The sequence below is a fragment of the Grampus griseus genome (assembly GCF_964374135.1).
Source record: "Grampus griseus genome assembly, chromosome: 3".
Lineage (NCBI taxonomy): Eukaryota > Metazoa > Chordata > Mammalia > Artiodactyla > Delphinidae > Grampus > Grampus griseus.
The window spans coordinates 7,566,001-7,580,635 of NC_139019.1; the positions used below are offsets into that span (position 1 = coordinate 7,566,001).

The following is a 14,635-nucleotide window of genomic DNA, read 5'->3' on the forward strand; positions in this document are numbered from 1 at the left end:
TCACAATTCAGGAGGTGGGCCATGCTATTGCAACTAGTGGGTATAATGCAGGGTTGCTGCTAACCACCCTGCAATAATCAGGACAAACTCCCTCCCCCCAAAAAAGAATTATCTGGCCCAAAGCATCAATAGTGCTGAGGTGAGAAACTCGGGTCTACAGTAATGAGCTGGTACCTGATGAAAAGCCAGTAAATCTTTGTAGGACTCGAAAGCTCAAAATAGTAAATATTATCATGGCAATTACAAGATTTCATCTTTATGCGAACTATCAACTAAACGACTGAGGGAATGGATTACATATGGTGCATACATCTATCAGTAACATTGTGTTTGCTAGTGTGTGTGTGTGTGTGTGTGTGTGTGTGTGTGTGTGTGTGTGTAACATTGTGTTTGCTAGTGTGTGTGTACCCATAAGCAGAGGGCTGAATTTCAGCTGGCAGGTCTCAGTACCTAGCCAACTTTAACTTCAATTTGGGTGGCTGGAATCACTTTCTATTTGTTAATTGAGCAAGTGACCAAGTTCTAGCCCAGGATTCAAGGGAAGTCTTCTGGGGGTTTCTGATTTCCTCAAAAAAAGGACACAAGGAACGTGGTTCTTCTTCCCCTGGATATTGTCACGTCTGGATGTAGTACCAGGAATTGTAGCCGCAGGTTTGCACCCATGAGCAGAGCTAGCCTGAGGACCAGCCTGACAGACTGTGGGTGGCAGAGACAGTGGTGACAGGACTTGGGTCCCTTACTAACTCTTGAGTCATTGAAGTGAGCAACTCTGAAGACACCTACCCTGACCTTCCAGTTGTATGACTTGACACCCTTTTTTAAAAAACTGTGGTCAACTTATATGTGGAATCTAAAAGAAAAAATGATATAAATGAACTTATTTACAAAACAGAAACAGACTTCGAAAACAAACTTATGGTTACCAAAGGGGAAACGTGGTGCGGAGGGATAAATTAGAAGTGTGGGATTGACATACACACACTACTCTATATAAAATAGATAATCAACAAGGACCTACTGTGTAGCACAGGGAACTCTACTCAATATTCTGTAATAACCTATATGGGAAAAGAATCTGAGAAAGAATGGATACCTGTATACGTAGAACTGAATCACTTTGCTGTACACCTGAAGCTGACACAACATTGTAAGTCAACTACACTCCAATATAAAATAAAAAATTAAATAAAAAAAAAAAACCGGTCAAGTTATTTGGAGCTACCTAAAGCCAAACACATTCTTTTACACAATTGCCTGAAACTTTCATGAAACGCTAGTAATTTCCCTTTTTAGGTATCTAATAAAGAAGTTAAGAAAGAATGCACATGAGGCTACAGATATCTTTGACATGACATCGGATTTCCTAAACTGCAAACAATAATATGAAAAAGCAGCTTCAGTCTGAGGAACGCTCATATCACCATTAGCTTTATTATCATGTCCTAAGTGTGGAGAATATCACTTCTCTTCCGAGTTGGCAAAGAGCCATCTGATACCTTTCCACACTGAAATCCAAAAGCGGGTACATTTTGATTTCTTTAGAAAATGAAGAAATTATTTTATTTTTAGAAACGGTGACAGTTTGCTGTTGAACACCACGTCACCGGGCATCACAGACCAACGAGAGGGGAAACTGGGAGTGAAGGTAAGACTTACCGTTGAGCCATTTGGAGTTGTACTGCGCGGTGCGGAGAGGGGGCAAGACGCCCAGACTTCGGTAAATGGCGGGATCGCGTCCGGGGAAATCCATGGCCGTGGCTGCATAGACCTCCCCGCCCGCCGTGAGGAGAGCCGTGGAATTGTGCCGAGGGCTGTAAGGACAGCGCGCCATGCCGCTGATCTGATCATGGATCTCCGTCAGGTTACTCAGCTAGGTGTGAAGACGAGACAGAGAAACAAATTATCCCCCAGGAAACCCCTTTAAGAGCGTTAATGGAGCATATCCACCCAAACTGCAAAGGAAGCATGCACGATAAACTCTCGGGGGCTCATACAATGTGACAGACTTCTGCACTCTGACTCGGATGAGAACAGTACACGGTGGTCATCCTTAGACAATCTACCAAACAAGCGCTCTCATCATCCTTTGAGAGTTACTGAACCTCTGGCTTTTGGATACTCACAAAAGATGAAGTGAGATTACTGTCTATGACTTTATTTATAATGCATGGGACAGTGCAGATTTTTCCACTTTAATTTAAAAACCCAACTTCAATATTTATAGAAATACAAATTGCAATAAAAATTATGTACAATTTTATCAATAAAAGTGAATCGAAATATTATGAATAGCCCAAAACTGCATTCATGGGTAAGGATGTATGGACATTTAGCTCCACGTAGCCCAGATTTCCAAGCCTTTAGTTTTTAGTTTTCAGAGAGGCAACTCAGTGCCTGGCAGTCAAGTGGTGGGAATCCAGCATTTGAGGAGCTGAACAATCAGTGCATGAGAAAAGTTCTTTGGATGGGGAGGGAATCTTTGCTCTCCTCTGGTTTCTTTACTCTTACCTGAGAGGTACAAGAGCAGAGGGGTTAGGCAGGGGGGCTCAGATACACTGCCTGCTTTATTAGACGTGTAGCCCTGGGTAAGCTACTTCAAGTCTTTAAGCCTTAGACTCTTATAAAGTGGTGACCCAAAGGGTAAGTACCACCTAGGGTGGATGTGAGGATGAAGTTGTAAGGTGCTCCGGACAGGCCATGGTACCTAGGGATCTCCCTGTGAGCATCACTTCTTATCATCAACATCCTCCCTTTCTTTCCAATAACTGAATGTTATTTGAAAATAATGAATACTAAAAGAGGATGGTAAGCTCAGGTCTTGAGAGAAAGTGTGTAACCAGGAAATTAACATAGTGATATTTCTTCATCATGTTCCTGGAGGAAGATCAAATGAATATCCCATATAAGGAAGATTACACGTGTGCTCTGATAACCCGGCAGTTCTACGGGTATAAGACCTGGATGCTGAAAATTCCCCTGTCAATAATGACAGGTTAAAATAAAAAGACAGAGGGTGGCATATAACTTTACTTTTCCTAGGGTTCCATTTGTTTGCTAGTTTGCTTTACTTTTTTGACACTCTTCTCATCCAATTTGTAAACTGTATTTTCTTCACTTGGATTATGATTTTAGGTTATTTTAATACTTAACAGCCTCCCTACGATAAAGAAGAAAAAGAAATAAGAATACGTTTAGGATTATGTTTAGGGTCTGGTGGGAAATAAGCTGGTAGAAATAGTCTGAAAGCATATTTAAATTTAATTAAACAAGCTAGAATTATTACCAATTCTTTATATAATAGTGTTATTAGTAATAGATCAGTACATCAAATATTTACTCAGTTTGACAAAAGATGTTTTTTAAAATTAAAAAGCAACTCTTTGGAGAATAGAAACACATTTAAAACTAGGGTTTTAATAGAATGCTTGGATTTTCCAGGTATTAAAATCTGTCAAAGCTCCACCTGAAGCCGTACCGTGCGGTTGGTGCAGACCGGCGTGAAAGCGTTGGTTCCACAGGTAAATAACCTGTCGCCACCCACCAACAGTACCCGGATGTAGTTCTGACATTCCTCCTGAAAAAATTAAAAAATCACAAGAAACTCGTTAAGGAGGCCTGAGCGCAAGAGGAACGGTGAATATGAATACATCTTGTCTAGTTAATAGATTAGATGTTAATTAACCAGTAAAAACAAACAAACAAACAAACCAAAAAATCCTCTCGGATACTGACCAAAAAATAACAACAGAACTCTAAAATAGTCTGACTTTCTCTGCACACTTGCTCAATCGAGGATATTTGTAAAGATAGATATAAATATACGTTCAGTTAAAATCTCAAAGCATGTGTCTTCTTTTGAGGAATGGGCTTTCATTTTGAGTTGTAGCTGATTAACAGTGTGAGCCCTAAATTGCCTTTGACATATATTAGGAAAATAAATAAACACTGCTCATGAAACAGTGTCTTAGAAAACTTCCCCAGGAACTTGAAAAAACATGGTGAATGCTTCTGCAGATGCTAGGGTCACATGGGAAACTCTGATTGCAAATTGCAAGAAGTTTCACATAAAGTTCTCAAAATGCATACACAGCAAGAATCTATAAACATGTTTGATTCTTTGATGAAAAATTAAAATATAACTAATAAGTCAAGGATGTCTGGAACAAGAGGCATGAAAGCTCATGCTGAGGGATGGCTCACAGCTGAATTGTTTTGCTGTGATTGCAAAACATACATAGAAGTCTAGGACATGGTCACAGTAGTGCAGGAACTTTCAGGTGGAAAGCTCTTCATTCATTCAGCCAGCAAGCATTTACTGATTAGATACTCTTTGGCAGAGACTGTGGAAAAAGTCACAATCTAGGCCCGCAGCGCAAAATTAAAATACACGGAGCTGTCCACGTACTCTAATGAGGAGTCACCGGAGAACAGCATATTGCTAGCCCCAGAGGAGAGGGGAAGGGAGGAGGTGTAGGAAGGCTCCCTGGAGGAGATGACACCTGAGATAAGTTTCAAAGGAAGAGTAGGATTTGCTGAGGCTTCCTTGAGGAGGTGCCCCTGACACTTGCAGGATTTTACCGAGCAAAGGAGGGAAAACACATTCTCAGCAGAAAGAATGGACTGTGACAAGGCATCACGGTTGGAGAAAGCACCGTGCTTTCACTATGTACAGAAGAGGTAGACATAAGCTGGGGAGCCAGACACAGGCCAGGTGTGCCAGACCAGTGAGTTTACTTTTTATTCTGAATGTGAAGGGACCGTTTTATGTTTTTACTGCATGCAGTTGTTGTTTTTTTAAACATCTTTACTGGAGTATAATTGCTTTACAACCTTGTGTTAGATTCTGCTGTATAACAAAGTGAATCAGCTATACATATACATATATCCCCATATCCCCTCCCTCTTGCGTCTCCCTCCCACCCTCCCTATCCCACCCCTCCGGGTGGTCACAGAGCACTGAGCTGATCTCCCTGTGCCACTGCATGCAGTTTTGACCTGAGGTGATGTTTGTAAATGAGGGACCAATCTGGACCATGTGGAAGCTAGTAGAGATGTGATATGGCAGTTCAGGAGACAGGTAAGGAAACTACTTCCACAATTCAGTCCCTCCTGCTTCCGTGTGAAAGGGCAAAGTCAGACTCCAGCAAATGAACAGGAAATGGTGACTGACCAACCAACCAGACCTAGAAGATGCTGCATGATGATATATCGGTTTGACACACATTTCCCCAATCAGGAGGATCTGGATCTAACGGCACAGCAATCCTCTCTTCAGTGGAATGGAGCCTCAGTCTCCACGAAATGTTGCTTTGCCATAACTCAGCCTGTGGCATGGCCTAGCTGTGGATATAAAATGAGCTAAAATATCTGAATTTGTTTTCTAACTGTAAAGTGAAATATCAAAGGTAGATAATTTTCCTAATACTACTACTAACAATAAAAGCAACAAATTATCCTGCAGTCTAAAAAAAAAACAAACAAACAAAAAAACAACTAATACTAAACTTTCTTTGATTTTTTTGTATGGAAATATGTTAATATAAATGTTTCAGACATTACATGAAATTTCTAAAAATCTTATATGTTCTGGTATAATGTTATAAGTCATAATTCTAGTTATTACTTTAAAATGTATATCTCAGAAATAACTAAATTTCCTTGCCAATTGCATTATTATGAACTTTCATCAAATCTTTAACCATGGTCATTTTTAAGTCTTTTGTCTTTTACAGACAGTTCTGGGTGTACTCTGATGCTTTTGCAAAAATGTTCCTATAAAAGGGTTTCATCTTCAAGGAATTTATGGAAAAGACTCTGACAAGTACAGGTTTCTGGTAACTGACTATACTGCTGAACTGAATGAATAAGCATTTTCAGAACTCTAATGGAAAACTGATGAATTCATAAAAGTGCTAACAAAAGATCAAGATGAAAAAAATTAATTACATGGGACTGAGTGAACTGATGAGGATGATTATAATTTTTGTGACTTTCTATTTGAATTAAAAAAAAAAATCCCACGAGGACTCAGAGGCAAAAAATATACCAATCAATTTTCACTGCAAAGTAAAAGAGCTGTTACAGTGGAGGATTCCTGGACTGAATGTCAATATTATGACATAGTGTGAGTGTGTTTCGTGTTTGGTAATTGCAATCATTGCTTCTGTCGTGGTCATCCATTTACAATGCTTGGTGTCAGTCTATTTATCTCCTGTAAAAATAAAATACAGTGTGTGTGTGTGTGGAAAAAAAACAACAACAAATTATCATTGGCTGCTAAACTGAAGATACTTTGAGGAAAAAAAAAAGGACAGAATGAAAGATCGAAATTAACTATTAGACGAATTAAGAAATGAGTGTCAAAGGAAGACAATAAATTGAGTAACTGAGAAAGGTACACCTGATAAGGAGGCTTATTTTGTTCTGTTCTGTTTTGCTTTTATACCTGGGGAAAGGGAAGGAGAGTTCTGAAGAGAAAGAACAAACCAAGACATCAAAAAGGCACATCGTTATCCCTTCCCAGGGTCAGGGAGCTCTCACTCAGAGAACACAGAGGAGGGGTGCGCCGCCTCCAAGAGCAGAGGGGCACAGAACTTGCAGAGACAGGATCAAGGCCAGGGTGGAAACCCCAGACCTAATGGCGTCTGAGGGCACTCCAGAAAGACAACTCGGGGAACACAGGGCTGAGATGGCTCTTGATGGCCGGAATGGACAAAGCAGACACAACAATGACACTATAATAAAGAATGAGAGAAAATTACAGACAGTGGAGAGATGTGGAGATTTTGTTTGTTTTCTGTTGCTGCTTTTAGAACTCTCTCAAGAATGAGTCAAAACATAAAAGAACTTTTCGCGTTTTGTTTTTTAAAGCAGGAGACTGACACAGGTAGAAATGCTCTAGAGGCAGTCATATCACCGTGAACTTGGCCAAGGGTAAGTTATTCCAAGAGAATCATCCCCATTGAAAAGAGGTGCTCTCAAGGCTGAGTCTTACAGACCTGGTGAAGAAAAAGCAAGGGCCTCTAATCAATTTTGGGAAGAGAAACAATAAAGATAACAGATGTGGTGTTTATCTTAATCTCCCAAAAGAAAGACAAAGTGAAAACAGGACTGTAGGTCATTAACCTTCCTGAAGGCCCATTACGAACTTGATGAAGAACTAGAAAGATGGCTGGGGATGTGATACCCAGGATGCTGACGTGTGTCAGAGCAGAAGGACAAAGCCAACTGGTTGTCAAAAAAAATCCTGGAAAAAAGTAAATGAGGGAGGGCACAATATTATTTCAATTAGAACAGAGAGGGACTTCCCTGGTGGTCCAGTGGTTAAGACTTCGTCTTCCAATGCAGGGGGTGAGGGTTCGATCCCTGGTCGGGAAGCTAAGATCCCACATGCCTCGCGGCCAAAAAACCAAAACATAAAACAGAAGCAATACTGTAACAAATTCAAGGAAGACTTTTTAAAAATGGTCCACATCAAAAAAATTTTTTTAAAGAATTAGAACAGAGAATTTAAAAAGTATGTTCTGGAAATCACGAGAATACACTGTACCCTCTGGGAAAGGTTACCTGGGCTGTGTGTCTCCCCGATGCTGATAGGCTCCCTCATGTTGAGTGAGGATGTAGGGAAGGAAGCAGGTAAATGTCAGGAAACTGGACAATCGGACATGGAGGCTTATGCAGTCTTTACTAAGGGGATGCAGGCATCACCAGCTCCGTGAAAGCCGTCGTTGCTTATGTACGGTAAGTGGGGCCTGAGGAGGGTAATGCTTTAGGTAAGCCCAGCATGCAAGGTTGGAGGGAACAGAGAAGAGGATGGGGGGGGGGGAAGAGTTCTGTCCCATCACCAGTGAGGCTGGACGAGCTCTTCTCACCCTCTGCGTCCAATAGGAGGAACCACTGGAGGCGGGGTGGTACTTCCGTGTTTCTTCTTAACTGTCCAAGGCTGAACTCATTCGCCCGACAGTCTGGGTCAGCTCAGCTCAGCCCCTTCCTGTTTCACTCCCCTAAATGTTCCCTCATGGTTAATTCACAAACTGCTCAACTGATTCTATCTAGAAACAGACTGGATGTGAATCCTAAGCAAATAAATACATTGAAAATAACAACTTTTTCTTTTTCTTTCTTTTTTTTTGATGAGAGATTGGAGAAAGTCCAAGCAAAACAGAATGTAAAAACAGAAATGAAAGAAAGCAGAAGTACTTTGCTTTGGAGCAGAAGATCAATTTATGAATCAGTGGTGGCACAGTGGTTGAGAGTCCGCCTGCCGAGGCAGGGGACGCGGGCTCGTGCCCCGGTCCGGGAAGATCCCACATGCCGCGCAGCGGCTGGGCCCGTGAGCCGTGGCCGCTGAGCCTGTGCGTCTGGAGCCTGTGCTCCGCAATGGCAGAGGCCACGACAGTGAGAGGCCCGCGTAACGCAAAAAAAAAAAAAAAAAAAAAAAAATTAATAATGACAGGAAATGGCTGAGTGCCAGGCCCTGTAATACTGAGTCTCCTCATGATGGTGATCCCCAAATCCAAATTCTCCTATGGGAAAATCCATAGTCTATCACTTTGTCAGTCTTTGCTACAGACAGGGGCTTTTCACGGGTTACCTGAACCTACTACAAGTACTGCTTGGACCACGTGTTTTAAAATATAACACAGAAGTCCTTTCAGGAGGTTCTACTCTAGGTTTATCTTTTAAATGAGCTTATCTAAATGTCCATGATAAGAATCTCACCTGAGAATTTGTTTCTTTTCTCCCATTTCTGTAGCTCAAAAATGGCATAAGGGGATTTAAGGAATTCCAGTTTTCCAGGAAGACACAGTGCACGTTCCCAAGGCTCCCGGGAGCCTGCCAGCACATGGCTTCTGTTGTTACAATGAAACTCATCTATCTCACTTTGATAATAGCACTTAAACATTAAAATAACCCGCTTGTGCCTGCAGTCCCACCGGTGGGTCAACCTGTCCTTGACTTTGAAGCAATTCCTGCTTGAATTGAGGGCTGACATGCACAGTTGCTGACTCACCGAAAGAGCTTTTAGATGCGACAGCCGATGCCCACTTGATCTCAAGGACATAAGACCAAGGCCCCAGCAGAGAGAGCATGTGTTTGGGGACAATTTTCTTCATGAAATAACTGGGTTTGCCCTGCAGCACTTCATCATACTTATTTCCCAAACAGATGTTCTGCTTGAAGAAAGGCTAACTGTGGGTCTTGAAAAACTGGACCATCCAATCAGATGTAAATATATATAAACACACACACACACACATATAAGACATATATACATATATAGGAGACATATATATTACATATGAATATATATGCATACATATTACAGAAGCATTTATAGAAATATATAGACATACTATTATGTCCATATTTAGATATATAAATATAGATATTTATATGTATATCTATAAAACTATAAATATATGAATACACATATATATGAATATATATTAAAAGAGTGTATGCTATATAAGTGTATTAATAGAGTATATTATATATATTTATTTACCTAATGAGATTGTTTTCAACTGAGCTCTGACTCCAAGGGTAACTTGTTAAGGAACCTCAATTTTATGAACCAACATTTGGTATGTGTAATCTGCACAGGTTGTTAGTATCTGATCTTAAAGAACCCTCCGTTTTGGGAGCAATTATACAGAACAAAGGCAGTTCTGTAGTGTGCTGCCTGCAGCAGTTAACTCATAGCTTTCCAAATATTGGCACCTTGGATGAAAACGTTGTTTCACCCCCTACATCACAGGTTCCCAGGCGGGATGGCATCATGGTTTTCTTCTCTGGAATTTACCTGTTTATGAGCAGAATTTGACAACCTGGGAAGCAGGACCACAGGACACAGCAGGAAGAGCAATACACAGAGCACTGGATTCTAATCCAAACTCTCCCACTAACTTGCAAAATCATTCTAGGAACTTGGTGTTAAAAATACTGAAATGAGATCACAAACGAGAATCTTTTGAAAATTATAAAGTATAATATGTGCATAAAGGAGCTCTTTCATTCCCTTAATAATCGGTTGTGTTTCCTCTGTAAAGTTCCTAAAGGTCATGGTAGGAAGAGCTTTGGCTCAGACATAATAACCCCAAGCAGACAAGGAGCTTTTGTTAGATCACAAGAGAATCGACTATTTACGTTTAAAATAACATTTGTGTAAAACACATTTAAATACTTCTAGAAGCCAATGTCTAGAGTGATGTTTCAAAAATAACTAAATCCAACAGATTTTATTATGAAACATTTTTGAATCCATAAACAACACAGATTTCCCACTCCTGTTTTCATAGATAGGATGTTTAAGCCATTTCAGGTCAAGTCACCCCTTTTCTCCCATGTGAGCTGAAAATTTTAAGTAAAATAGAATTCAAAGCTCACCAAGAATTGACAGTCTCCGTCCTCCCTTCTCTGCTACACAGGCTCAAATCAAAGATCTGGCTACATTTTCTTGAGGTTGATTCCCTAAATGGTCATTTTAATCGACTGAACGTGAAATGATGTCCGTGTCGGTCCCAGCAACATGGGGAACACGAGGAAATGTGCCCTCTCTCTTCTCCCCTCTGCAGCCCTCGGAGGAATGCTCTCCCCAGAGGACTGAGTGGGCGCACCCCTGAAGGCCCAGCGCCTCATCCACGCTCCACATTCTTGGCTCTGCAGTAAAAGGCATTATGTGGAGAAGCACAGACCACTTTTCTTAGGGTAGGAAAAAATGAGTTCAGACAAAATGGCTAGCATTTTTCACATTTTTGAGATGTCACATTTTGCATTACTCTATTTCAGGGAGAAGGGAAACTTTGTAAATTTGTGTGTAAGTTTCCATATTACTCTAATGCCAACAAAAATAGAAAACAATTGAATTCTTATTTCTAAACTCAGGGCTACTAAGAAAATCTGAATTCCACTCCCCCAAAGAGATGTTACATTTCAGTCAAATGGACTCTATGGAAATGTCTCCTGATTTGCCTCCTTGAAATGTCAGAACAGGGAAATTGGGGTTGAATGAATTCTGAATTCAGGGACTAGACCTTTGGAGCTGTTTGTTTCCTTCCCTTCTGTGTTCCAGGAGCTGGGCTCAGGGTCTCTGATGGCTGTTGTGCCAGGTGCCACTTTAAGAAAGCCACAGAGATGCTATAAAAGAGAAAGGAACTAGTAACAGAAAATGAAGAGCCCTGGATGTCCCTCTGCTCTCACCAGCCCTGGACCAGCCCAGCAGCGCTGCCTAGGCTGCTGCCTTCATAGACCTATCACATCATTTTGTGCACATGAACTTCATCGCACATGGTTCTGCTACAAAACCGAATTCTATTTCAACCAAGCGTAGGTTGTTCAAAACTGTCTGTGAGTTTATCAGTGTACTTCATGCAACCTAAAAGAATATGCCATTTCTCTTTCTCACATTGGCACTTTGAAATTCATCTTCATCTGTCTTAACGCATTCATCTTAAAAAAAAAAATCCCATCCACAAACACAGTTTGAATCGATTTATAATTACTGGGGTTTGCCATTGTTCTTAGCCCATTGAAACCAGAAACATGTGGAACTTAAAGGTACGATTTTCTTTGACAATGTTTGTTTTGCTCATTTTCTTTCTGTGTATCAGGAAACCTCAATTATGTATAATAATGATCTGTCCTTTCTGTGAATCAAAGATATATTCCTAATAGGCATGAAAGATGGCCTTTCCTGTGTGTTCTCTGGTTTTTACTTGCTTAATTTCTAAGCATCAAACAACCAATGATCACAGCTTAAGGAAAAATATGGGACAATTTTGATTCAGCAGAAGCAACTTTTCACCCCAAGGAGTAATAATCTACTAGTATAAGGCTACCACACGGATTGTTTTAAAATTGTAGACTCATAGACTATTAGCAGGAGAAACCTTGGCTAGATTAAGTAATTGAATGTTTTCCTTTAACACACAGGAGACTGAAGTCCACAGAGAGGACATTTTTTTAAAGCCCTTGAAATGAATAAATAAGTGTGATCTAGATGAAATATGAAAGTACTCTTAAAGGGAGAGCAAAATTCAAAATAGACAATGTAAAAGTTGCCAATACAATACCATCTTGGGAATTACGCCTGGGATTTTCACCCAAGTCACTGTCCAGCAATGTCTGGAGACATTCTTGGTTGATCTTGGTTGTCATGATGGGTGAAAGGAATGACTGGCATGTGGCAGGTAGAGGCCAGGACAGACTCCACCACAAGAAGTGGCTCCGGCATCAGGAGTGGTGAGGGCAGAAGCCAGATGAAGGCTTACGTGTTTGCTCGCTCCTTAGTGGAGTGAAGTCAAACAGCCACTACAGGCTGTGTCCTGGGCTCAACAAGAATTCATGTGGCCCAGCTCAGGGGAGGGGGCTGAATAACTAAAACGCAGACTGACCAGGAAATACAAACGGCTACTGAGAAGTGATGCAGAGTGGGGTGGGACAGGTCAGGCAGGAACCCCTGAGGAGTGGGGACACACAAGTCCAGGGAGATGGGGGAGGGAGGCAGGGCGGGGAACAGTTAGATGGGGCCTCGGAAGGGAAGGGAGGCCCAGCCACCCGCCGACCCAGGGCTACCAACTACACATGTCCTCAGACAGGCCTTAAGACAGGCAGGTGTCCACAAAGATTTTGGCGGGGTTTCCCAAAACTGAATAGTGCTGCTTGTGGGTGTATCACAGCACCAGCAAGAAGGAAGGGGAGGAAGAAGCCCTAAAGTACCAGCGGAAGATGAAGACAAGAAGAGAAAGGAGAGAAAAGAGGAAAAGTAAAAGGGAGAAGAAAGCATGGGCAGAATGAGGTCACAGACGGTGCCCAGGGACCCTGGGGGCACTGATGTCGCCAGACAAAGGGATCAGTGTTGGCATGAGAACCTTGGAGAGCGAGGCCAATGCTTCCCATCAGTGGATCTTGCTAGAGGAAAGAAAGTCGTTTTTCCCACCCTCCCCCCCGAGGCAGATCTGATTCCCCAGCTTTCACTCCTCACTACGAGGGTCTTACTTGAAGAATTTCTTGTGCTCCGAGATGAGTGAGAAGCAAAAAAAAGGGCAGGAATCCACCTGTCATATCAAACTTGTAAGCGTTACAGGGAGGAGAGGAAAAACCAAATAGGAAGAACGTTTTCAAAGGCTTCATACATAATTTATACAAACTCCTCTGAATTTGTTATAGAGGTAAATAAATTTACTATGTACTGATTTATTTATTTTGGGGGGTAACTTAAGAGACGATATTCTGATTCTTTGGAACCTGGTGCCACTTTTAAATCTTCTTGTGCCTCTGATGCTTTATCTCAGAGGTACCTTCTGAGGTTAGATATCTTTCAATAAACAGCATTCATCAATTTCTGCTTTTGTAAAATGTCTCCAAGTGTTTCTCTAGCTAAGATCGCATTTTCTTCCTTCTCTCCTTCCTTCTGCCTAGTTCTTTACTTCCTAACTCTTTCCTAGTTTTGGGAAAGCCAATGACTAAGTTTGCTGAGACCTGCCTCCATGTCTGACTCTCAAAACTGTTGAGTTAAAAGACAAAGAAACAGAAAATGAAATTGGGTAAAATAAAGTGCGTAACCCTCTTGGACAAACACAGGTGGTGTAAGCATCTTTTAGCAGCGCCCTCTCCGTTTGCTGTATTTTTCCTCAAGCCCTTGGCCCTGGGACCACACTTTGTGCAGTGAGCCCTCTTTGCTGCTCCCTGTGAGTCTGCTTTACTCGGTGACCCAAAGTGTGATTCACATCGGAAAGGCCCACGTTCCAATAAAGTATGAGATGATCACTAACAGAATGAGACATCATGAGCTTATGCACCAGCTGCAGAAGCACTTCCTCAAGATGATCCAGTGGGATTTCCTCAGAAACAGACTTCCTTGGAAAATAGATTCATGTCTCTTTCTAAGCCCACCAGTCGTGTGAAAGTAGGCCTGCAATGTGCACAGTAGCTCAAGAGACGTATTTCCAATGTTAGCTGTAATCTGCTCTTTCCTTAGGAACTTGGCCATGTAGGGTTTCATATGGAGAGAGAGAGAACTTATTTTAAAGACATGTTAAGATGAATTATAAAAAACCTCAAATCATTTTTGATATAGTAATTATATTTATCATATAGCTACATTCTGGAGTTAGCTGTAAGATATGATTGGGGGAAATTAAAATAGTATTTTCAAAATTCAAGCCCATATCTTTCGAAATGACATCATAACCAATTAATTTCTTATCTTACTCTAATGACTGGGAGTGCAAATTATATCTGATCATATGTTCTGAATCCTAACAGCTGATTGTTGTTAATCTTGCTTCAGTGTTAAAACCTTGAGAACTGACTGTGCATATATTTTGAATCTTGCTTCTTTTTTCAGTTTCCATGGCATCATAAGCGGGAATAGCCTTCATATTAAACGTTCCACGTACTATCCCTCACAAAGGTGATGACTACCCATCATGGCATCTTCCTTACCTGGGACTTGCCTTTGCTGTAACAGGCCTTCTTGGTTGCTTCATCACACTCCCACTCCACAGCCTATAGGAAACACCAAAACGACAACAACTGAATAAAAGGCCTTTGACTGAGTAAAAGGGAAAAAAATAATAAGGTATCGGTAACCAGATTAGGTAAGGTGGGCACACCATGACACCAACATTTT

General features: G+C 41.2%; 1 protein-coding gene across 1 annotated transcript in view; it reads right to left on the minus strand.

The window, feature by feature from the left end:
* The window catches only part of SEMA5A (semaphorin 5A), a 349,482-nt gene that overhangs the window by 156,800 nt on the left and 178,047 nt on the right, over positions 1-14,635 (minus strand). Inside the window, exons 5-7 of the mRNA XM_082652404.1 lie at positions 14,449-14,511; positions 3,476-3,574; positions 1,657-1,870 (exon numbers count right to left, since the gene is read on the minus strand). Of these exons, the coding sequence (XP_082508530.1) occupies positions 1,657-1,870; positions 3,476-3,574; positions 14,449-14,511 (376 nt within the window). The remainder of the gene's footprint in view (positions 1-1,656; positions 1,871-3,475; positions 3,575-14,448; positions 14,512-14,635) is intronic.